Consider the following 23,409-nt stretch of genomic DNA (forward strand, 5'->3'; position numbering starts at 1 on the left):
GGGATCTGGCGTATTAGCTGGGGTGGGTAGGCAAGGTGCACAGGGGTAGGAGGGGCAGGCTTAGCTCGCTTCTCTTTAGGTGATCCACTTCAGGAGGGGCCCTGTGGCAGCCGGAGGGTTGGCTCTGCTCCACAGAAGCACAGAGTTGGGTGTTTGCGCGGAGCAAGCATGTTCCCTGGCAGGAACTGGTTCCCTTTCGGATTTTGGCTGGGGGATGGGCGAGGGAGATGGCGCTGGCGAGCGCCTTTGTTCCCCAACAATCTGAGCTCTGCCGTCCGGGGGCTCAGCAGCTCTCCCTCCCTTTGTCCTCCAGCCTTCCCGCTTTCCGAGCCGAGCTGTTAACTTATGACCTCCCAGATGCTAAGTCCCGCTTGCTGAACACACTCCGTCCCGCCCCTCCGCTTTTGCCAGCCAGACTCAGGGGCTCTGCTTGGCCAGCAGGCCGCCCCTCTGCCCCGGCTCCCTCCCGCCAGTCCGTGCAGCGCGCACCGCCCCTCCGCCCTTCCTACCCTCTTCCATGGGCCTCTTGTCTGCGCTTGGCTCCAGAGACTCCATTCTGCTAGTCTTCTGGTGGTTTTCTGGGTTAGTTAGGCAGGTGTAGGTGGAATCTAAGTGATCAGCAGGATGCGCGGTGAGCCCAGCGTCCTCTTAAGCCGCCATCTTCCCTCCCTCTCTGCCGAATCACAGATGTTTTTAATGGCATCTGGCATAATGAATAGTTTCCGTAGGTTTTCAGTTTACTTTGCCCAGATCCATGAGAGGAATCACTATCTATGGCAACTATAGCCTTATGAAATGTATTTCTTAAATAATAAGACTTGAAAGTTGAAATTACCCCTTGGTCCACAGGTTGATGAATGGACATTGTGTTAGCAAGCATGAAAACAATATTAATTTCATTATGCATCTCCATCAGAGCTCTTGGGTGACCAGGTGTATTGTCAATGAGAATAATATTTTGAAAGGAATATTTTTTTCTGAGTAGAAGGTCTGAATAATGGGCTTACAATATTCACTAAACCATGTTATATAAACAGACGTGCTGTCATCAGGTTTTGTTGTTCCACTTACAGAGCACCTGCAGAATAGATGTAGCATAATTTTTAAGAGTCCTACGATTTTCAGAATGGTAAATGAGCATTGACTTCTGCTTAAAGTCACCAGCTTCATTGACCCCTATAAGAGAGTCAGCCTGTCCTTTGAAACTTTTTTTGAAAGTTTATTTATTTAAGCAATCTCTACACCCAACATGGGGCTCCAACTCATGACCCCAAGATCAAAAGTCACATGCCCCATCCTTTGAAACTTTGAAGCAAGACATTGACTCTTTTCTCTAGCTATAAAAGTCCTAGATGGCATCTTCTTCCAATGTAAGGTTGTTTTGTCTACATGGAAAATTGTTTAGCCACACTAAACAATAGCCATATTTTTGAGTTATGTTATCTAAATCTTCTGGACAACTTGCTGCAACTTCTACATCAGCACTTACTGCTTCACCTTGTACTGAGTTCTCATCTGAACCTTGAAATTTTTAGGCTGTGGAGTTCAGTTCATTACAGTTGTAAGAAGGAAGCCCATGTTATAGAGATTATTTCTTTCACTTAAATTTCATGAACCAACCTCTGCTGTCATCAAACTTGTCTTCTGCAGCTTCCACATCTCTCAACCTTGATAGAATTGAAGAGAGTTATGGCCTTACTCTGTATTTGGCTTTGGCTAAAGGGAATGTTGTAGCTGGTCTGATCTTCTATCCAGAATACTAAAATTTTCTCCATATCAGCAATATCATATCATTCATGTGTTCACTGGAGTAACTTTTACCTTCCAAGAACTTTTCCTTTGCATTTGCAACTTGGCTGTTTGGCACAAGAGGCTTAGCTTTTGGCCTGCATCACCTTTCAACTTCCCTTCCTCACTAAGCTTAATCATCTCTAGCTTTGGATTTAAAGTGAGAGACACACAACTCTTCCTTTCACTTGAACACGTATAGGCCATTGTAGGGTTATTGGCCTAATTTCAATATTGTTGTGTCTCAGGGATTAGGGAGGCTTGAAGAGAGGGAGAGAGATGGGGGAATGGCCAGGCAGTGGAACAGTCAGAACCCACACAACATTTATCATTTAAGTTTGCTATCTTACGTAGGCACAGTTCGTGGCACCCCCTAAACAGTTACAATAATAACATCAAAGATCACTGATCACAGATCACCATAACTATAAATATAGTAATAATGAAAAATTTTGAAATGCTGTGAAAGGTACCAAATGTGACATAGAGACACAAAGTGAGCCTATGCTGTTGGAAAAAATGGTGCCAATGGACTTGCTTAGTGCAGGGTTGCCAGAAACCTTCAATTTATAAAATGTGCAGTATCTGCAAAGTGCAATGAAACAAGTTATGTCTATATTTCCACCATCATCAACAACATTATTATTATTAGCATGGTATTAACTGAAGTGTTACTGGTTAAATTAGTGAATATTTCTTTTTTCTTTTTAAGTTTACTTATTTATCTTGTGAAAGAGAAAGAGCACAGGAGGGACAGAGAGGGAGAGACAATCCCAAGCAGGCTCCATGCTGTCACTGTGGAGCCAGATGCAGGACTTGATCTCATGACCCTGGGATCATGATCTGAGCCAAAATCAAGAGTAAGTCCTTTAGCCAAATTATCCACCCAGGTGCCCCATAAGTTGATGGATATTTCTGAATGAGAGCTGCAAGGACTTTTTTCCCCATTATTTTTAGTTAGTATTATATATTCTAATTGGTTCTGGTGCTCAGCTTTGGAGTTTTTGCCTTTAGAGTTTTGCCAACTTATGTTGTTGACAGTCTACTCATTTTATGTCTTTTTACTATTTATTCCAGTGCCAGTGGCCATTCTGCCTCACACGGAGAGAAAAAGCAGGGTTCTTGCTAAGAATTGAAAAAGGCAATTGCTTTTGTGATGCTGAGGATATATCTCATACCTTTTTTTCTAACTTTTAAAAGCACAAACCTTGTATTTTGTCCTTAAATATCATACTCCTATTTCCTTAATAATTTTGGAATTGAACTCTGGGATCATTAAAACAGAATCCTGGAAAGGAATGATTATCTGTTTTCAAAATGGCAAAAAAATAAAGCTAGAGAAAGCAATCTGTACTTCAGAGTATTTAAAATGGTTCACTGATTTCAGTTTCACCATTGTGACTCAATGACATTGACTCATATGTGGCTCCCGAGAAACTTAACAGAAGACCAGCGGGGAGGGGAAGGGGGGGAAAAGTTACAGAGAGGGAAGGAGGCAAACCCTAAAAGACTCTTAAATACTAAGAACGAACTGAGGGTTGATGGGGGTGTGGGGGAGGGGAAAGCAGGTGATGGGCATTGAGGAGGGCACCATTTGGGATGAGCACTGGGTGTTGTATGGAAACCAACTTGACAATAAATTATATAATATATATATATATATATATATATATATATATATATATATATATATACACACACAATAAAGAGAAACAGAGATGTTCTTTATGAATAATATATGTCATAGAGGAAGTCAGTAGGTTTTTCTTTTTACTCCATCACATGTACCAAAAAAATCAGTAGAGTGGAAGGTCAACACCTGTCAAATGGATAACTTTTACTTTTGAAATACACCAATGTGGAGTATCAGCAATGCAAAAAACTGAACAAGGTAACATTTCATTTTTTCACGAGAGAATAAGGAATTGTTCTTAAAATTTTATTAACAAAAACAAGAACATTTCAGATTTGCCATTGCTTAATAGTATGTGTACTATCACTTCAGAAATTTCAAACTTATGATACATTTATATTTCTTCCTATGCTCTGATGTACAATTAGGTATATGCTTTGGGATGGATGGTAGGATCTGGTGTATAGCCTTGTGAAGACAAAGTATTGCACACACTGCTTTTAAGAAGTCCCGCATAATTGGTAGGAAGAGTAATAGAAGTCCCTGGGGAAAGTGACCTGTGCCATGCCAGAGAGGGCCTCACAGTTGGTAATTCTGTAATTTATTTGTGCCTTGAGCCTCTAACTGTGATGAGGTCTGGAAAATAGGATGTAAGAAACTGGTTCAATAAAACTGGATTTAATATGTGTGGTGTAAACAGAATTTTAAGTTGACCCGTAACAATCTGTGTCCTTTGTATTAATTCTCTCCCCTTTAGTATGGGTGGAATCTTTGAGTATGATGGGATATCACTCCTGTGATTATGATATGTTATATGGCAGAAATTAAAAGGATTTTTGCAAATTTGGTAAATGTTTCTAATAAACTGATTTTAAGTTAATCAAAGGAATGTGATCTTTGATGAACCTGACCTAACCAGGTGAGTCCTTTGAAAGTAACTGGAACCTTCCTTGAGGTAATGAGATCCTTTTGCTGACCTTAAAAAAGTAAACAGCTATGTTATGAACTAACAGTGGAGAGCAATGATTTCCAAGAGCCAAGGGCTTCATTCTTACAACTGCAAGGAACTGAATTCTACAGCCTAAAGATTTCAAGGTTCAGATGAGAAGTCAGCCCAGCTCACACCTTGTTATGCCCAGAATTCGTGATCCCCAAAGACCACCAGGGAGCCGAGTCTGATGCAAAAGCAAGAGCCTTTATTCGAGCTAGCTCAATCTCAATCCCTACCTGCACCTACGCAGCGGTGAGATGCTGGAGAGAGAGCAAGTTTCAAAAGCACAAAGGTTTTATAGGGGTCTAGGGGAAGTTGGTGAGGTAATGGCTGTGGCCTCAGCCAATTGGCTGGGGAAGGGTCATGGCCTCAGCCAATTGGCTGGGGAAGGGTCGGAGTCCCGTTACGCAGGTCACCAGGCGTGTTTTGATCGGGAAGTTTGAACGGGTGAGTGGGAGGTTACTCAAGGGGAGGCGGCGTGGTCTGAGGTTTCTGCGATTTTCCCGGAAAGGGGCCATGTCGGGGACATAGTCACTCAAGGTGGAGGACACAGAACAAGATGGAGTTGGCCGGCGTAGTTCCGCTCTTTCAACCTCAACTGCAGCCTTGTGAGACCCTGAGCAGAGCTCCCAGTTAACCCTAACCTGACCTACAGAATCATTGAAATAACAAATGTGTGTTGTTTAAATAACTTTGTTTATGGTAATTTATTACACAGCAATAGAAAACTAATACAGAATCTAAGTTAAAGAGAGACAAAAGGAATCTTGTTTGTCTTTCCACCCAGAGTGTCCAGTGTGTTTCAGCTCTTCTGGATAATACTACTAAAAATCGTTCTTTGAACCATTGGATTTAATTGGATCTTAAATAGTTGCCCTTAATGAAGTTAGAAGGTAGAGAAACAAATAAATCAACATATAAAGATGCCAAGTTGTTTTCAAAAACCCACTTCTAGTGTCACCTGGGTGGCTTAGTCATTTAAGCTTCTGACTCGATTTCTGCTCAGGTCCTGATTGCATGGTTCATGAGTCTGAGCCTTGCATCAGGTAGGCTCTGTGCTGACAGCAAGAGACCTGCTTGGGATCTGTTCTCTTTGCCCTTCCCCTGCTCGTGCTTTCTCTCTCTCTCTCAAAATAAATAAATAAACAACAACAACAACAAAAACACTGACTTTCAGGGGAGCTTAGGTGGCTCAGTCTTTTGAGCATCTGACTCTTGATTTCGGCTCAGGTCATGATCCCAGGGTTGTGAGATTGAGCCCCAAGATGGGCTCCATGCTGAGAGTGGAGCCTACTTAAGATTCTCTCTCCTTCTTCCCCTCTCCCCTGCTGGCACTCTCTCTCTCTAAAATAAAAAAATAAAATACAATAAATCTACCTCCAAAAATCATTTTTACAGCATCCAATGCACAAAATTGCTAAAGGGCAAAAGAGCACTTTCATTTTACTAAAACATTAGCATTTGGAAAATATATTCATTAATTCTTGAGATAGCAATCATTTGAATACAATAGAAATCAATTGTCACATTTCTAAATGGAAATGGAGAGGTTAGGAAGGATTGAAATGACTCAGAAAAGGTACATTGCTATTCTGTGAAGACTTGTAAATCAGCTCAGAAAAAGCAAAAGGCCTCAATATCTGTTAACAGAAAGGTATTGTTGAAAGCTCTAGCTTAAGAATAAATATTAATATAAATCTTCAGTGCTTTCAGTATCCATGAAAAGTAGATTTGCTTCAGCTTGGAAGAAACTTCTTTAATAAATTTACAGCAAAACAACTTTGAAGAAAATAAGTAAATTGAAATATAAAAATAAAGACCCAGCACTAGCCTAGGAGGACAATATTGCTAAAATTTGAATGTCATTCTTTGGCTTCTGCAGAGCCTAGTCACAGTATACAGTGTCTATAGCAAACAGAATCAGTGTCCCTGACAGTAGCGAAGAGAAAATCAAATTATTTGGACTTCATAATTTTTATATACTTTCATAATGAGAATGTAATTAAATGGGAAAGGCTTAAGCAAACAGTTAGGTAAGCCCATTAAACTCCCTGTGTAAAACCATACTCAGCATTGAGAAGCTCTCCAAGGGAATCTTACATTCAACAGTGAAAGCTTTTGGGCTTTTGTGGAATCATGCTTTTTACTTACCAAAAATACCTCACTACCTCCTAAACGCAAATAAGAGAGTGTAGCTATTGTTTTCTATGCGTGCACATTAAGTTAATTTGTTCAGGTTATGCAGGTAGTTCTGGCGACTATCCCAAGGAAGTCCCAAGGCATACCCTAAATTACTCCATCATTAAAAGACTTCTGTTGTGCTATTTTGCCTCTGAAATACTAGTCCTTGTTCCCACCTAAGACAGATTCTATTTTCCATTTGCACTCCCGTCTGAAACTCTAAGTAATGCCTTTGGCAGAGTTGATCTTCAACATAAGTCAGAACTCCTCAGAACACCGGGGATGTGAGAAGGGACACAGAAAAGCACAAAGTGCGCGAGTGTTAAAAATTAATATCCATGAGCATTTACTGAGCAGTTCCTCTGCACAACCCCCAGCACATGGTCCGTGCTAGGAATCCTCTGAGTCCTGCAACGTAACAGCCCGGCAAAGTCCCATGTTGGTATTGATATAGATGACAGTGGTGCTCATGAAAATTACAACCATCAGTTATTATAGAATATATAATATAAAATAATAAAAGAACACAGTATAAAATTATTTTGAGCATATGGTGAGTTGAGACATGTAAAATGACAAGGACAGTGCCTGGCAAATGTAAGCATGCAATATGTGTTAACTTTTTTAATAAAAACAACAACCAGGACAGTGCTAGGCTGTTTTGAAGTTTGAACTACTGGTCCTTAGTGAAGAAAAAACAAAGACCCATATTATATTCTTAGTAAAACAGATCATGATCAAAGGACTGAAATTTAGCTGAGGTCCCCTATAAGGCAAACCCAAGTGGGTACTTTGATACAAAACATGGAAAACAGAGAAATAGGTAGGTAAGACTGGCAAAAATTAATAAAAGCAGCCTCTCTTTCCAGCTATGCAAGGGAAAAAAAAAAACCCACATAGCAGTGGTAGTCACATCCTGCATTTCTCTAGCATTTTAATTTTTCATACTTTTAAAATTTCATTCTGGCTACAGAACCAGATAAAGTCAGACTTGCTCCACACACGTTTTGAGAGTTAAATAAACAGAATTTATGAAGTAATTGTCACAATTACAAATTGATGGCAAAGAGTTTGAAATTCATTTTTTTTAATTTTTTTTTTTTTGACATTCATTTTTTGAGAGACAAAAAAAGACAGAATAAGGAGGGGCAGAGAGAGAGGGAGAGACAGAATCTGAAGCAGGCTCCACGCTCTAAGCTCTAAGCTGTCAGCACAGAGCCCAACACGGGGCTCGAACCCATGAACTGTAGGATCATGACCTGAGCTGAAGTCAGATGCTTAACTGACTGAGCCATCCAGGCGCCCCTGAAACTCATTTTTTAAATAAAATGCTTTTCAGAACTGAGAGAATTTGAGCAAGGCCTTTGATCTTTATACTGCTTTTCTAAATAGACATTGTAGGTGTAAAAATTTTTTTTAATTTTGTTTATTTATTTATTGAAAGAGAGAGAGTGTAAGCAGGGTAGAGGCAGAGAGAGAGAGAGAGAGAGGGAGAAAGAGAGAGAATCCCAAGCAATTTCCACACTGTCAATGCAGAGCCCCATGTGAGGCTCAAACCCATTAACTGTGAGATCATGACCTGAGCTGAGACCAAGAGTCTATTGCCTAACCAACTGAGCTATCCAGGCGCCCCATAGGTGTAAAAATGTTAAGAGAAAATAAAAATCAGATCTCATTTCAAACAAAGCAAAAATTGAAAGCACTAATGACTGGGGCTTCAAATCATTTGTCTCCTTTAGGATAGCATTCATATTAAGTTATCAATATTACTGTGATGTTAATATCACATATTGCCATTAAATGGTCTGTTGTTTTACTGGCCTACATTATTAAGGAGAGATAAACTATTGCTCAATCTCAAAAAAGGGTACTTGGTTACATTTACCACTCATGTACTTTTCCCCCCTAATTTTTCTTTGTTTGATCAGATTAGTTTATTGGATTAGCCTCTTAAGATCACTATGATTTGTTTGTTTTCCATAAAATAAATTTTTTCCAGCTTCACTAAAGTGTAATTGATAAAAATTTGTATGTTTAAGGTGTACAATGTAATGTTTTGCATATCATACATTATAAAATGATTTTCCCAATCAAGTTAATTAGTATATCCACCACCGTACATATTTACCTTTCTTTTTTTTTTTTTTTTGGTAAGAATAATCGAGACCTAGTTTCTCAGCAAATTTCAAGTGTACAATACCTCATTATTAAGGTATTATTATGTATTATTTATAGTATAATATATTCATATATTGTAGTCATCATGACATACATTAGATTTCCAGAACTTCCTCACCTTGTAATAGATAGTTTGTATATACCCTTTGACCAGCATCTCCCCATTTGCCTCACTGCCCCCAGCACCTGCTAATCAGCATTCTACTCTCTGTTACTGTAATTTTGACTTTCTTAGATTTCACATATGTGAGATCAGCAGTATTTGTCTTTCTGTGTCTAGCTAATTTCACTTAGCTTAATGGTCCATACATTAAACTTCTAGACCTATCCATTAGGTCACAAATGGTACAGTTACCTTCTTTTTTAAGCGTCAGTAATATTCCACTGTATGTATATGCCACATTTTCTTTGTCCATTCATCTAATAACAGACCTTAGGCTGTTTTCACATCTTGGCTACTATGAATAATGCTGTCATGACCACGGTGTGCAGCTATCAGTTTGAAATAGTGATTTTATTTCCTTTGGATATGTAACCATAAATGAGATTGCTAGATCCATTTTTAATGTTTTGAGGAATTGCCTCACTCTTTTTCCCAGTGACTGTACCATTTTTCATTTCCTCCAACATTACACAAGGGTTCTAATTGTAATTTGTATACATTCTCACCAACACTTGTTATTTTCTGTTTTGGGTTTTTGTTTTGTTTTGTTTTTTGTTTTTGTTTTTTAATATATATATAGAGAGAGGTAGTATCTTATTGTAGTCTTATTTTTCTTTCCCACCACTCATTCACTTTTCTGGTGCCTGGTAGCACACATTCTCACCAGCTCTGAAAATGATGGCTTTTGTAAATTTACCACAGTCATAATCTTTTCTTGAGCATTTGCTCCCTGATACTGGGAGGATGTGGAGATTTATAAGCAGAGAATAATGATCTCCCTGAGAGATTTTAATTAGTTTTATCACACAGTAACATAAATTTTTGTAGAATACTTAAAATGCCATGGGTATTGTTTACATCAGAACTTATATTAAGTAAGATGTAAGAGAATATCGATATATGACTTAATCATCTCTATTATAAAGTTTATTAGCAAGTGCTCTCTTCTTGATTAAAGAAAATGTCAGTGTGAGGACAGTGTTTAATATTAAAAATATTTTATATTTAATATTCATAAATATCATGTTTATTCTTATATAATATGTTTTAGGCAATTTATTTTTATATTAAATACAAGATGTGTTTGTTTTTAAAGTACGATTTTATATATTATGAAAATTTCTTTGTCTTTAAGGCTATAACCTTATGAAGAAATTAAAGAAAAGCCAACTATCAACTTTAAAAGGTGATACTTTCTACAGCTATGCATATCCATTGTTTTACTTTTTTGACATCCACATTTAAAAGCAGGTATTTATAGTTTAGACTGTAGATTTCAATGTACTACCTCCATTGCTCCCTTTATATTAATATGATTATGTCATAATTCTGTAATCTGGCCTTGAAGACTCTACATTTATGGATGCCATATGCACTATTGAATAATTGTATCTCTTGTTAATTACCCCCTCTCCAAAAATTTTTCCACTCTAGCATGTGTGATTTTCATAGATTTCTTAAGAGCATACCATGTTCATTTGTTCCTGCAAACACAACCTGATTTAGTTCTTTACCTTAAATACTCCCTTGGCCTCTTTGCCAACTCACATTCCTAGCCAAAAGCCTTTCACTGAGGGCTATGTTCTTTGCGGAAGGCCATGTTTTAAAAAATTCCTTGACAAGTGAAAATGATTCCAGAACATTTAAGATAGTTAGGAATGTTAAATAGGGAAAAGTAGGAGAGGGACTAGAGAGTACTGAGCCTAGAAACTTATGGGGGATGTTGAAAATCTGATTCAAATATTTGGAAGACTATTACATAAAAGGGGAATTATTCTTTTTTTTTTTTCTTTTTTTGGTCTAGGTGGAGAGTCTAGAAAATAGATTTAGGATTAATTGGGGACAGTTTTGATGCAACAGCTATCTACCTAACACAATTCCATGGGAAAAAAATTCGTCACAATTTGAATAACTCAGTACTCACAATGCAGTTCTGAGCTCATCTATGGGATTATAGTAGAGACTTCCAGTTGTCCACCGACATCCATTCCCCCACCCCCATCTTTCATCATAGAACTTCTATGTTTTCTGTGCGCAAAAGGATTCATAGCAACAACTGGAATTTTCTAGCCTCCCTTGCAGCTTAGTTCTACTTTCTGGCCAATGAGGTGTAAGCAGAAGTGCTACTTTGGGTAATGCAGCGTCTGGGTCGTACACCTAAGGCAAATACACAGCTGTTTTCTAACCCTCTCCCACCTTCTTTCCAGTTGGGAGATGAAGAGAACAAGAGTGGCTGTCGTGAATACTCTGTGATCTCACTTCTATGTGGAACTGAAAAAACTAATGTCAGAAATACAGAGTAGTTTAATGGTTGTCTTGAGATGGGGGAAATGGGTGATGGTGGTCAAAGGGAATAAACTTCTAGTTATAAGATGAATAATTTCTGGGAATCTATGTTCAGCATGATGACTATAGTTAGTAATATTGTATTGTATGCTTGAAATTTACTGAGAATAGATCTTAAATATATTCACCACACACACACACACACACACACACACACACACACACAAGTTAACTATGTGAGGTGATAGAACATGTTAACTAATCTTACTATGATAATTATTTCACAATGTATACACACACCAAATAATGTTGTACATCTGAAAACTTACACAATTTTATCCCAGTAAAACTGGGCAGGGGGAGTAGAGTGGCTGTCCTGAACCAAAAGTCAGAAGCCACACTTTGAGAATGGCAGAATTGTTATATTGGCTTAGAGTTACTTCTCCCTCTATGGTTTTTCAAAAGGGGAATGAATTTATCTGCTACCAAGTAGAGAAAACACTGTGCTTTTAAAGGAAATTAGATCAGAATGGGTCTACCCTACCAATCTCCCTTTTGATGAACTCAAAAGTCAACTGATTAGTAGACCTAATTACATCTGCAAAATCCCTTTTGTCATATAAGCTACATGGTCACGTATATGAGATACAATATTCACAGTCCGGGATTGAGATGAGAAATCTCGAGGGTACATTTTAGAATTCTGCCTACCCCAGTAGCTTCCAATAATAATGGTCTCATTATGTGCTGAGCAAACCATTAGTATTTAATGAATTCTCATTATTTTAAGTATGATAGTGTAATGATGAATATTGGTTGCCAAATCTCATTTGATGTTATTATATTACTGACATCAACAGGAGTCATAGCAGATTCTGAATATAATTTATATTCGATTATACTATGTTATATATAGTTCAGAAATCTAAATTTTAAAGGATATAGTGTAGACACAAAGATGAGAAGTACAAAAATTCACATTCATTTTACATGCATTATTAACCTTTAGGTTGCCTTTGTCGAAATATTTCGGCCCAGCTAGTCTTAAATTTAAAAATTACTTGGAGTAATTTAAGAAAACAATATAGTTGCCCTGTTATAATTGGCCCTTTGAGGACATCCTATTTTTCAGGTGTTGGTGTATTCTCTAATAAAGACTGATCTTTTGACATCAGACAAAGCAATCTTACACCATTTTAGTCTATTTATTCATTTGCTCTTCTGTTTTAACTCACTTGAAAAACCCAGGTCCTTACCAAGGGTCTGTACGGTCCCATGTGATCTGTTGTTTCAACAAGTTCTGATTTCATCTCCTCCCATTCACTTTCTAGTCATCCCACCCACACTAGAATTCTTCAGGGCCTCTGCATTTGCTGCTTCCTTTGCCTGAAATGCTTCCTCGTTGCTTCAGGTCCCTTTTCAATTGTTTCCTTACAGGGCAGGCTTTCTGTCCATATCCTATCTAAAATAGTAGGCCCCTCTGACCACCATCCCTTTACCAAGGGCTTTATGTTGTTTCATGCACCTATCACCATGTAACATATTATCCTCCACTTTATTGGCAGTTTACCTCCCCTAGAACGAAAGCTCCTTAGGAGTAGGGACTTAATTTTATGTTTTGCTAAATCCCCAATGCCTAGTACATAATAGACATCCGGTAAATATTGTTGAATGCATGAATGTGTTTCAGAAAAGGAAAAGTATACCAACTGGAGAATTCATTCACTCTGCAAAGTAGCACAAATCTTTTATTAAGAAAAAGTCCTGTCTTCCTTTAAAAAGTAACAGAATATTAATGGAAATGGAAAAAATAGCAAGCTTGGCAGAAAGGCAGAAGGCAAGAAAGAGTGGATCATGGGGAAATATAGTGCTTGGGTTGGTTCTACAGTTTTTGTTAAACTTGCCAACCCAGACAATGGACTTTTCCACACCCTGACAGAGAATTGAATGGAATATGGTGTTGAGGATAGGAGCAAGGATTCACAACACCTACTACACCCCTGTATCTGCCATCTTTTTCTCAGTTGGTGACGACATGCCTTAGCAGGATAATTGCAAGTTTTGAAGTCACTTGTCACATTAAACCCTTATTAACTGTTTTTAAACTAAGGGGTGAAGGTTTTTTCATTGTTCCTCAAGTATTTTAGTTACATTGTAGGTGTTAACACTTCACTTTGCTTATCTTTTTTACTTGCTTATAAAACTTCTATAATCATTGACTTATCAAATAATATGGTAATTGAAGAAAAGCTTTAATTGATAATCCAGGGACATGTAGGTAACTAATAATTCCTTTCATTTTTTAATTTTTTAATTTTTTTTAATGTTGATTTATTTTTGAGAGACAGAGAGACAGAGCATGAGTGGGGGAAAGGCAGAGAGGGAAGGAGACAGAATCTGAAGCAGGGTCCAGGCTCTGAGCTATCAGCACAGAACCTGACCTGAGGCTTGAACTCACCAATTGTGATATCATGACCTGAGCCAAAGTCAGATGCTTTTCCCACTGAGCCACCCAGGAGCCCCTTTATTTTTATTTTTTCAGAGAGAGAGCATAATGAGTGGGGGAGAGGAGCAAAGGGAAAGAGAGAGAATCTTAAGCATGCTTCCTGCTCAGTGCTGAGCCCAATCTGGGGCTCAATCTCAGGACCCTGGGATCATGACCTGAGCTGAAATCAAGACTCAGACATTCAACCAACTGATTCACCCAGGCACCCCTGTAGTCATTCCTTTTAAACATGTACTGTAAAAAGAAAAAATCCTTCCTTTTTATTGTTTACTTGTGGAAGCATATCCTTTAAAAATTCTGTCATTGAAAAATAATTGATAAAGTTTGCTGATTGCATCTTTAATGACCTCAGAGATATAATTGTGCCAATGACTAAATATATTCAGAACTGTATATATGCTTGGAAGGGCTATCTGTGAAATAGAGACTAGCTATTATAGCTCTAAAGATTCAGAGGAAGCAGAATAGTTTTATAACATACATTTTATAATTTATCCAAAATAAAATACTACATCACACAGTATATGTGTTCAACAAATACTAGATTTAATTCTGAAGTGCTGAGTTGAAAGTATTCTAGCTACGTCTACATCCCGTCTGCATGACCATCTGTCATCAGTCACATTTGTAGCTAGGATTCTTGCATTCAGGGAAAGACTGGACAAGGTCCCTTCCAATTCTAAGACTTTATGTTTCTATAAGACTATTTTATCATCACTCAGTTTTGAAGGAAAAACAACTGCTGAATGGCAAGACAAACAATATGCATAATAGGACTTTTTTATTTTGTCATTGTTATTAATTAAAATAGGTGAGACAGATAAAAGAATAAAAATGATCTATCTAAAATATATCTGTGAATACCATTTTAAATGTCACTGGGGCTCTCGGGAGGCTCAGTCAGTTAAATGTCTGACTCTTGATTTTGGCTCAGGTCATGATCTCATAGTGAGTTTGAGCCCCACATTGGGGCATTGGGTGGGGCTGCTTGGGATTCTCTCTCTCTGCCTCTCTTTCTCTCTCTCTCTCAAAATAAGTAAATAAACTTAAAATTTAAATGTCACTAAATTCTAATAAAATGATAAAGTAGAATATAACCAGTGTAAGTCCTTAGAATTCTATTTTTAGTATTAACTCTGTGAAGAATCATTTCTTGAATAAACTGTCAATCACTTGATGAGATATTTTGCAAATTAGATTTTAAAAGTATTTTTAAAAACTAAATATCAATGAAGTCCTTTATTTAAGGGCCTTAAATCATGCATGAAAAATTTATTTTAGCAAACAATGTAACCATAGTATGATTTGGCTTAATTTTTTTATTTGTTAATGTAAATAGCTCTAAACAGATAAACCCCATATATCAGTGACTTAACATAATAGAATCTTATATCTTACTCTTATAAGCTAATAGGGGTCAGTGATGGAGAGTGGTGTCTCAATACTACACAGTTATTAAGGCACTGGACCTTTTTTCCCATCTAGTGTTACTAACTCTCTTTGTAACCAAACCCAAGTTCATCTGCCTAATGTGCAGCAAAGCCAATCACTGAGACTTCAGGTAGGAGCAAGAAAAGTGTTTATTCCAGAGGTAGCCAAAGGAAGAGACAGGAGGGCAAGCCTCAAATACTCCTTCCTTCCTAACATGGGAGAGAACAAGATTTTTACAATCATAGGGGTAGAGATTATATACATAGTGATGAAAAGGACAGGGAAACTTATGACTATTTATAAGGAAAGATGGAGCATGGGCATTGAGCAAACATATAGGTAACACATATTCCATGTTCACTTTAGGGTAGAGACTTAACATCAGAATGAGTCAAAATTCAGCTACTGATGTCTAGAAGTTATCTTAGGACAAGGGGAAGGGGCTACTGGCATGCTCTGAGAGTTGGTATAAACTGGAAGAAGTCTTAGCCTCCTTATCTCAGGAAAGGAATGCAGGGTCTTGTTTATTCATAGGCCGGAATCATATCACTTGACCTTGAGTCCAGGCTTCTGCAGAGACAGCTAGTGGATTTGTTAGTGGGATCTGAAAAGACACAATAGCTGATTAGGGAAGAGCAGTTCTCTGAAAAACAAGCTTTATCTTTTCTGCTTGTTTCTGGAAACAGCCCAGAGTCCCATATAATCACTTTATCCAACTCCAAGTCTAGGATCTCTGAATAGAAGGAAATCCTTTATCAGGTCCCAGTATGTTTCCTGAGGGTATAGCTGAGTGGTAGAGCATTTGACTGCAAATGTGTGTCTTTATAGCCCTTTGAAATATAAATCTGCCTACCCCTTCATACATATCCGACAGATAATGACCAAAAATAAGAGCATGGGAGACACATAGCAGTTTCTTGCCCATAGCAATTCTGAAATCCACAGGGACAGGCTTTATGAAGGCCACTTAGTTGGAGGGTTGGAAAGTTCCTTGAGTAGAACTTCACTATTTGGGGAGAATCCTCTTGTATATTGCTCTCTGTAACCACTGTCTCCACCATCTGAGAAGTTCTTTATCCTCTATAGCCATATATGAAATGTGTGTGAAGTAGACCGCCCTCCTTGGATATTGCAAAGCTTTCATATCTTGCTTTGTGCTGGTGCAAGATCAAGTATGTCAACCAGCTTAAAACTTAATAGTCTCAAAAAGTTAGTAGTCTTCCAGGTGCCAACAACCATACCAATGTTCTTTTTTACACTCCTCAAGCATGACTTACTTCTTTGCTTCTCCCTGTTAATATAATGACAGGTACCATACAGCTGTGTGGGAAGGCTAATCTGACATTTGCCTTTAGGTTATTTTAATGGGATTGTGTTGTTCAAAGGTTTTTTCAATCTTGTTTTCTATTATTTGGGGTCTAAAAACAATTTTTAAATTCTTCTCTTTATACTTCATTTCATTTTTACTTGTAAATCAGCCTATTTTCATCTAAACTCATCTCTTTCTTATGATTACTTACTAAAGGCAATAAATTGTAGAAAATATATACCTTCATTCTGACTCTTTCCAACCATGGCCCCCCAAGCTTACATTCAATAGCAGGTAGTTTGCCTTGCAAGTTATCATGGGAACTGTTGTACCAAATGTTTACCATGACCTAGCAAGACTTTCCAGCCTTCCAATGTTACCTTGCTGCCACCACCTGACCACTAAGTCAATGTCACATATTTTAGGGCTTTTTTTTTTTTTAATGGCAGCACCCATTTTTGGAATCAATTTTTGTATCAGTTAAGTAAGTAGTGGTAGGACCTGTAAAAGAGGAACATCCAAATCTCAGTGGTTTAACAAAATAAAAATTTATCACTTCATAGTCTATTGTAGCTGGTTGTAGGGCTTCTGTTTCATTCAGAAACTCCAGACTCTTTCTATCCTGTGGTCCTGCCCTAATCTAGGTTCTCAGTGTTGGGGGAAAAAAAGATTGCATATGGGAAGATGTAATGGGCTGGGCTGGAATTAGCCTGCACCTTCAGCTCACGTTCCCTTGGCCAGAGCCTAGTTCTTAATCACATAGCCCCACCTAAATAAAAAGAGTAGAAAATGTAGTTCAGCTACTTACTTGTACAGAAGAGTAAAACACAGATATCAGTGAAAGGTAGCAGTATCAGCCATAATTCTTCTGTACACATAAAAATAACCTTCCTTCTGGGGAGCCTGGGTGGCTCAGTCGGTTAAGCATCCAACTCTTTTTTTTTTTTTTTTTTTTTTTTGGCCTAAGGTCCCTTTCTTTTCTTTTCTTTTCTTTTCTTTTCTTTTCTTTTCTTTTCTTTTCTTTTCAATATATGAAATTTATTGTCAAATTTGTTTCCATACAACACCCAGTGCTCATCCCAAAAGGTGCCCTCCTCAATACCTATCACCCACCCTCCCCTCCCTCCCACCCCCCATCAACCCTCAGTTTGTTCTCAGTTTTTAATAGTCTCTTATGCTTTGGCTCTCTCCCACTCTAACCTCTTTTTTTTTTTCCTTCCCCTCCCTCATGGGTTTCTGTTAAGTTTCTCAGGATCCACATAAAAGTGAAAACATATGGTATCTGTCTTTCTCTGTATGGCTTATTTCACTTAGCATCACACTCTCCAGTTCCATCCATGTTGCTACAAAGGGCCATATTTCGTTCTTTCTCATTGCCATGTAGTAGTCCATTGTGTATATAAACCACAATTTCTTTATCCATTCATCAGTTGATGGACATTTAGGTTCTTTCCATAATTTGGCTATAAGCACCCAACTCTTGATATCAGCTCAGGTCATGATCTCACAGTTCATGAGTTCAAGTGCTGCATCCAGCTCTGCACTGACAGCATGGGGCCTGCTTGAAATTTTGTCTCCATCTCTCTCTACGCTTCCTCCACTTGCTTTCTATCTCTGTCTCAAAATAAATAAAAATAAACTTGGAGCGCCTGGGTGGCTCAGTCAGTTAATTGCCCAACTTCAACTCAGGTCATGATCTCACAGCTCATGAGTTTGAGCCCCACATCGGGCTTTGTGCTGACAATTCAGAGCCAGGAGTCTGCTTCAGATTCTGTGTCTCCCTCTCTCTCTGCCCCTCCCCCCCTCACGCTGTCTCTTTTGTCTCTCAAAAAATAAATAAACGTTAAAAAATTTTTAATAAAAATAAGCTTAAAAAATAACCTTCCTTCTAAGTATTTTGCATGAAAATATCACACTGCTTACTGTGTGTTTAGTACACCTATTTGTTGGACATTGACATAATAGAAGACGTATGTCACAAGCATATTCATTCACCTTTATTTACCCTGGTATGAATCTAGTTGATTGTTCTGAATAAATCCAAATCAATTTATCAAATAAGTAAACATTCTAAGCAGATTGCTGCTAAAATGAGATTGTCGAAAAGCACGTTGTAAACCTAGGACAGCCTGACCATTTTTTACGAATTATAGTGAACATCAATCACCGTAATTTGGGAAAGTGGCAATGGCAAAAGGCTTACTTTTGTACAAGTGATAGCACAATGCTTTTGTGATATTAAGCTTCTCATAGTTCAGATTCAGTATTTGATAATAAAATCCAAATAAGATTCTTACAATCATAGTGAATGAGAGAAGGGAGGAAATAAAGGGTATACAACCTACATACTGGTTCCCTTACTAGTTTCTGTGTTATCTTGACATGCGACAGACATTCCTTTATTCACTTCTACGTGAGTGTTGTCACATCAACCAACATTTCTTGATCACATATGATAACCCAGGAGTTGTGCCAAACACCAGGGATCACAAGTAAACAAGTCCTCAACATGGCAGGTGGTGTTGCAGAGGATGTTCGGGAGAGTAAGAGAAGGGCCAAATAGTGTCCATAGGACGGCTTGGGAAAGATGTCTGTATAGCAGGGAGACTCGCGTTTGGTACCAGAATAGGACAGAGGATGGTGGACACTGTCAAGTTCAAGGCAAAGGAAAAGGGATGAGGAGGGACACAGGTGTGAGAGAGAAGATGGGAATTTGAGGTGCTACAAGTTGTTCTGTATATTGGAGGTCTAGTGAGATGGAGTCTGGAGAAATTAGAGAAATATTTGTATGACATGCTAAGAAGTTTGAACTTTATTCTGAAATCAGTGAGAAAGCAATGAAGAATTTAAAGCAAGGGAAACATCAGACTTGTGTCCAAAAAAATATCCAGGCATAAGATTTTGGAGAATGAGTTGGAGCGAGGAAGAGTAGAAGCAGGGAGACAAAGAGGAAATCATTGACTTTTCTTTTTTTTCTCAAATTGAATTTGTGAATATGCCAAGGAATGGATAATTCCATGATCATGCTTCTGTGATGCATTTTAATCATCCTGCAATATAGTCATTTGAAATTGGTTCAGTTAATGATGGTAATCAATCAATAAGAGTCATAAAACTATTCACAGTGCTATTACTTATAGTTTTGATTGATGAAGAGGATTTTGTTTTCTTCTTAGGGTTATAATTACTCCCCCTTTTTTTTTTTTTTAGAGGATATGTTCTGTAGGCTCCAGTTATTTTAATGTCCGATTTTACGATACTTCCTTATACTTATGTTTGTTCGTGCAGTGTTTATAATTATTTCAAGGCTATTTTTTTTCTTTCTTTCATTCATTCTTTTTTTTTCTTTCATTTTTTTTTCTTTTTTTCTTTCTTTCATTCATTCTTTTTTCTTTTTCTTTTTTTTTTAATTAGAATTACTGTCTCTAACACAACTGGGAAGGAGAAATCCCTGGAAAATAATCATTACTTTTCTGGTGTATATTTATGTATTCTTAAATGATTAAGGAAAATAGCTAAATTGCAACTGTTATCTCAACTGAAATGAATTATTCAACATGGGAAATCAGAGATTTGATACCCATTTTGATATGTTTCTAGTTCTTTATTTCAATTTTGTTATATTCAAGTTTTCAAATTGTGATGTAATTATATTATTTTGTCTCCATGCATCTGAATAAGAGTAAGAATACTTGCTAATTGTTATTGAATGTTTTGTTTGTGCCAGTAACTGTGGTAAGTACTTTACACAAATTAAGTAATTAAACCCTCGCAACGACCTTCATGAGGTTTTATATCACCTTCATTTTCATCTGAGTCAAGTGGCTTTTTGCAATTCACATAGTCAGTAAGTACTGGAGCTGACATTAGAGAGTAGGCTTTCTAACTTGGAGGTCTACCTCTTTACCAATACCCTACATGGCACCAAACCACCTCTGTTGTGGATGGAGTGAAAATAAGCCTTCAAAATACATTAAAGTATAATTTTATACTTTTTAATTAGATTTTTTTGTGGAGCACCACTGAACAATTTTGTTCTCTGCAGAGAAGTCCAGTTTTAAGCATCTGAATAAGTGCCCAGCTTAGCAAAGCCAGTATATTTATGGTAATGTATGTCATTCATACAAGTCAACAAATATTTATTGATGAGTTGAGCACCTGCTTCATGGTAAGTTCTGGGATGCAGAAGAGTTCTTGCCTTCATGAGATTTCCTATTAGATAGAGGCAAAGGGCACTAAATAAATCTGCCCAATCATATTCATCCATGCTTGTCTAACTGCTACACTGTCATGATTATGGTTCAAGAGTTAAAGATTGCCAAGTTCAGTGAGATCTGTGGCTTCCTAATATAGAATCCAGTTTCTAATGGGGGCACCATATGGGAGGACTGAGCCCAAAAATAAGAGCTTGAGCTAGGTGGAACATGTCTATTGATTTAAAAAGCTTATAGTAGGTAAGCATCATAGTGTAGTGAAGCACATTTGGAATCTAGAATCAAACGGATCCTATAACCAGGTCAAGCAGCCTAACGTCTCTGAACCAGCTTACTCACCTATAAAGTACTAAGAATATTAATTTATTCATTTTTTCAGCAAACATCTTTTGGACGCCTTCTATCCACTAGTTTAACTCACCTCACAGGGCTATAGTTATAACTAAATGAAATATTGTGTGAAAAGCCCCAGGTACATAGTAAATATTCATGAAAGTTAGCTCCTTTACATCTCAATCTGTTTTCTTTTCTTGACTGGATTTTATCTTCCACTGCAGTCAGTCAGAAGGCTCAGTGCCCAGGAATGGCCAGGCTGTGGGGGAAACTAGTTCATACCACCTGATCTTAATGAAATGGATTGAATGGAACTCAAACAAGATTGATTAGCTATATAAAGTCAAATCATTCCAATAAAAAATCATACTCGTCTGGAAGCAAAATCTATTTAGAAAGTTGTCTCAGGGGTGCCTAAATTGGTTGAGCGTCCGACTCTTGGTTTTGGCTCAGGTCATGATCTCATGGTTTGTGAGTTCAAGCCCCACACTGGGCTTGCTGCTGTGAGTGCGGAGCCCACTTTGGATCCTCTGTCCCCCTCTCTTTCTGCCCCTCCCCCACTTCTATGCTCTCAAAAATAAATAAACATTTAGAAAGTTATCTTAGAGTGCAAGCCAAGCTTCTGGTAACAAGAAAGCTGTAAGTATAGTGGAAAGATGTTTCCTCCCGCATTGAGTCCAAAAGGGAGAGATCACAGGCTGATGAAGAGGCTCTGCCTACATCACTTCATGCTTTCTTCTCTGATTCAAAGCACTTGCTCCACTTTTCACCAGAAGATCCAGAAGTTGTGTTTGCCACTTCTGCTCCCATCTACCAGCAAGAACTTGTCATATGGCCACACCTGTTGCTTGGAGGATATGAAATTCCTTATTGAGGTCATCACATGTGTTGCTAACCTCACAGAGGCTCTATTACTAAAAAACAAATTAAAGAAATGGATAATGGGGTTCATTCTGCCAGGGAAGCCAAATTAAGATCAGAAGTCTCCCTGGTTAAGAGTATAAAACAATAAAAAAAATACCCAGTTTATATAAAATTCCCTGGACAAGGAGAAGCTTTGAAAACTGGCTCCGAGCCTGAGCTCTGGGGCCTGGGTTACCCACAGACCTGCTTGTGGATGGGGAAGATGGAGTAAAATGTGGTCCAAGATGAATCAGGTGGAGGTGGCCCAATTTATGTATGACAGAGAACTGTAGTAGCCTTTGGGGAAGGGACTTGAAGGGAGGCAAGGAGACCAAACAGAAGGTGCTTAATAATCTAGGTAAGGAATAGTGAGGCAATGCTCACTTGAGCAATGAAATAGGAGATGATTTCAAGAGATATTTTAAGAATTAGAATCAGAGGGTTCAGGAGCATTTATCAGGTGGTACAGGCTAAACTGTAGTTGCAAGTAGAATTTTAATGACTAGAATTTACACGATGTAAGAATCTGTTTTGGTTAAGGTAGGCTGAGCTGCTGTTATAAATCCACCTTTAAAATATTTAATGGCTCAAATGTCATAGAAGTTTATTCCTCATCCACATAACTGTCCAAGGCACGTGCTTCTTGGCAGATGGCTCCCCTCCATGCAGTGATTCCAGGAACTCAGACTCCTTACACCTCAAATCACTTTTAACTTGTTATATTTTAAGAACCACATTTTATTCACTGGCATGTATAATAACAGAAATATTACCGTTGTTGAGTTTATAACAACTCTAAATTGAAAGGACTAGAGCAAATTAAGAATATATAGAATATATTACGGATTATAGAGATACTTACGACCGGGGGAACTCTCTGTGATAAATATCTCTCTGTGAGGTATTTTCTGACTTTTAGCAGCATTCACTTGGGAATTCCAGAAATTGAAATTGAAAAATTCCAAGCAAGGTCCACACCACAAGTGTGGAGCCAACACAAAGCTTGATCCTTTGACTGTGAGATCATGACCTGATTGTGACCTTCACTGACTGAGCCACCCAGATAGTGGTCTTGCCCCATTTTTTAAAAAAATTACATTCATTATTTACCCAAAAAGGACCAAAGAGGAAAAATTTCAGAAATAGTTCCTTCAAAGCTATTAGTAAAACAGGTCTTGTTGTTTCATGGGACAATTTTTAGTTTTTGAAAAATTCTCTTATGTGGAGTAGCGTCTTCTCTCTCAGTGGCACATAAGTGAAATCTTATTGTTTACTTTCTTCAGAGAAACTTGGGAAGTTGTCTCATTTTAAGGATTAAAAAACTATAGACAAGAGACTTTGTTAAGAGTACACTGCCTGTAAAAAGCAAAACTGACTATGGCCAATATTCTTTTCACCATAGGATTACCAAGAGCAGAGTCACAGAATCCAAAGAAAGAGGGAGACAAAGAGAGGGAGGAAACACACACACACACACACAGAGAGAGAGAGAG

At 37.9% G+C, this 23,409-nt stretch overlaps 1 protein-coding gene across 27 annotated transcripts in view; it reads left to right on the plus strand.

Annotated features, from left to right (window-relative positions):
- MCTP1 (multiple C2 and transmembrane domain containing 1) overlaps positions 1-23,409 on the plus strand; it is a 534,016-nt gene that overhangs the window by 260,109 nt on the left and 250,498 nt on the right. For 19 of the 27 annotated variants that reach the window (XR_013556012.2, XM_078448001.2, XM_078447963.2 and 16 more), the window contains exon 3: positions 10,070-10,120. The exons of the other annotated variants lie outside the window; for them this stretch is intronic. Coding sequence is in view for 18 of the 19 variants with exons in the window: in XM_078448001.2 (XP_078304127.1) it covers positions 10,070-10,120 (51 nt within the window). In the remaining variant the exon portion in view is untranslated. The remainder of the gene's footprint in view (positions 1-10,069; positions 10,121-23,409) is intronic. 27 annotated transcript variants of the gene reach the window in all.

This window comes from Panthera onca, chromosome A1 (assembly GCF_046562875.1).
Source record: "Panthera onca isolate mPanOnc1 chromosome A1, mPanOnc1 haplotype 2, whole genome shotgun sequence".
Taxonomy (NCBI): domain Eukaryota; kingdom Metazoa; phylum Chordata; class Mammalia; order Carnivora; family Felidae; genus Panthera; species Panthera onca.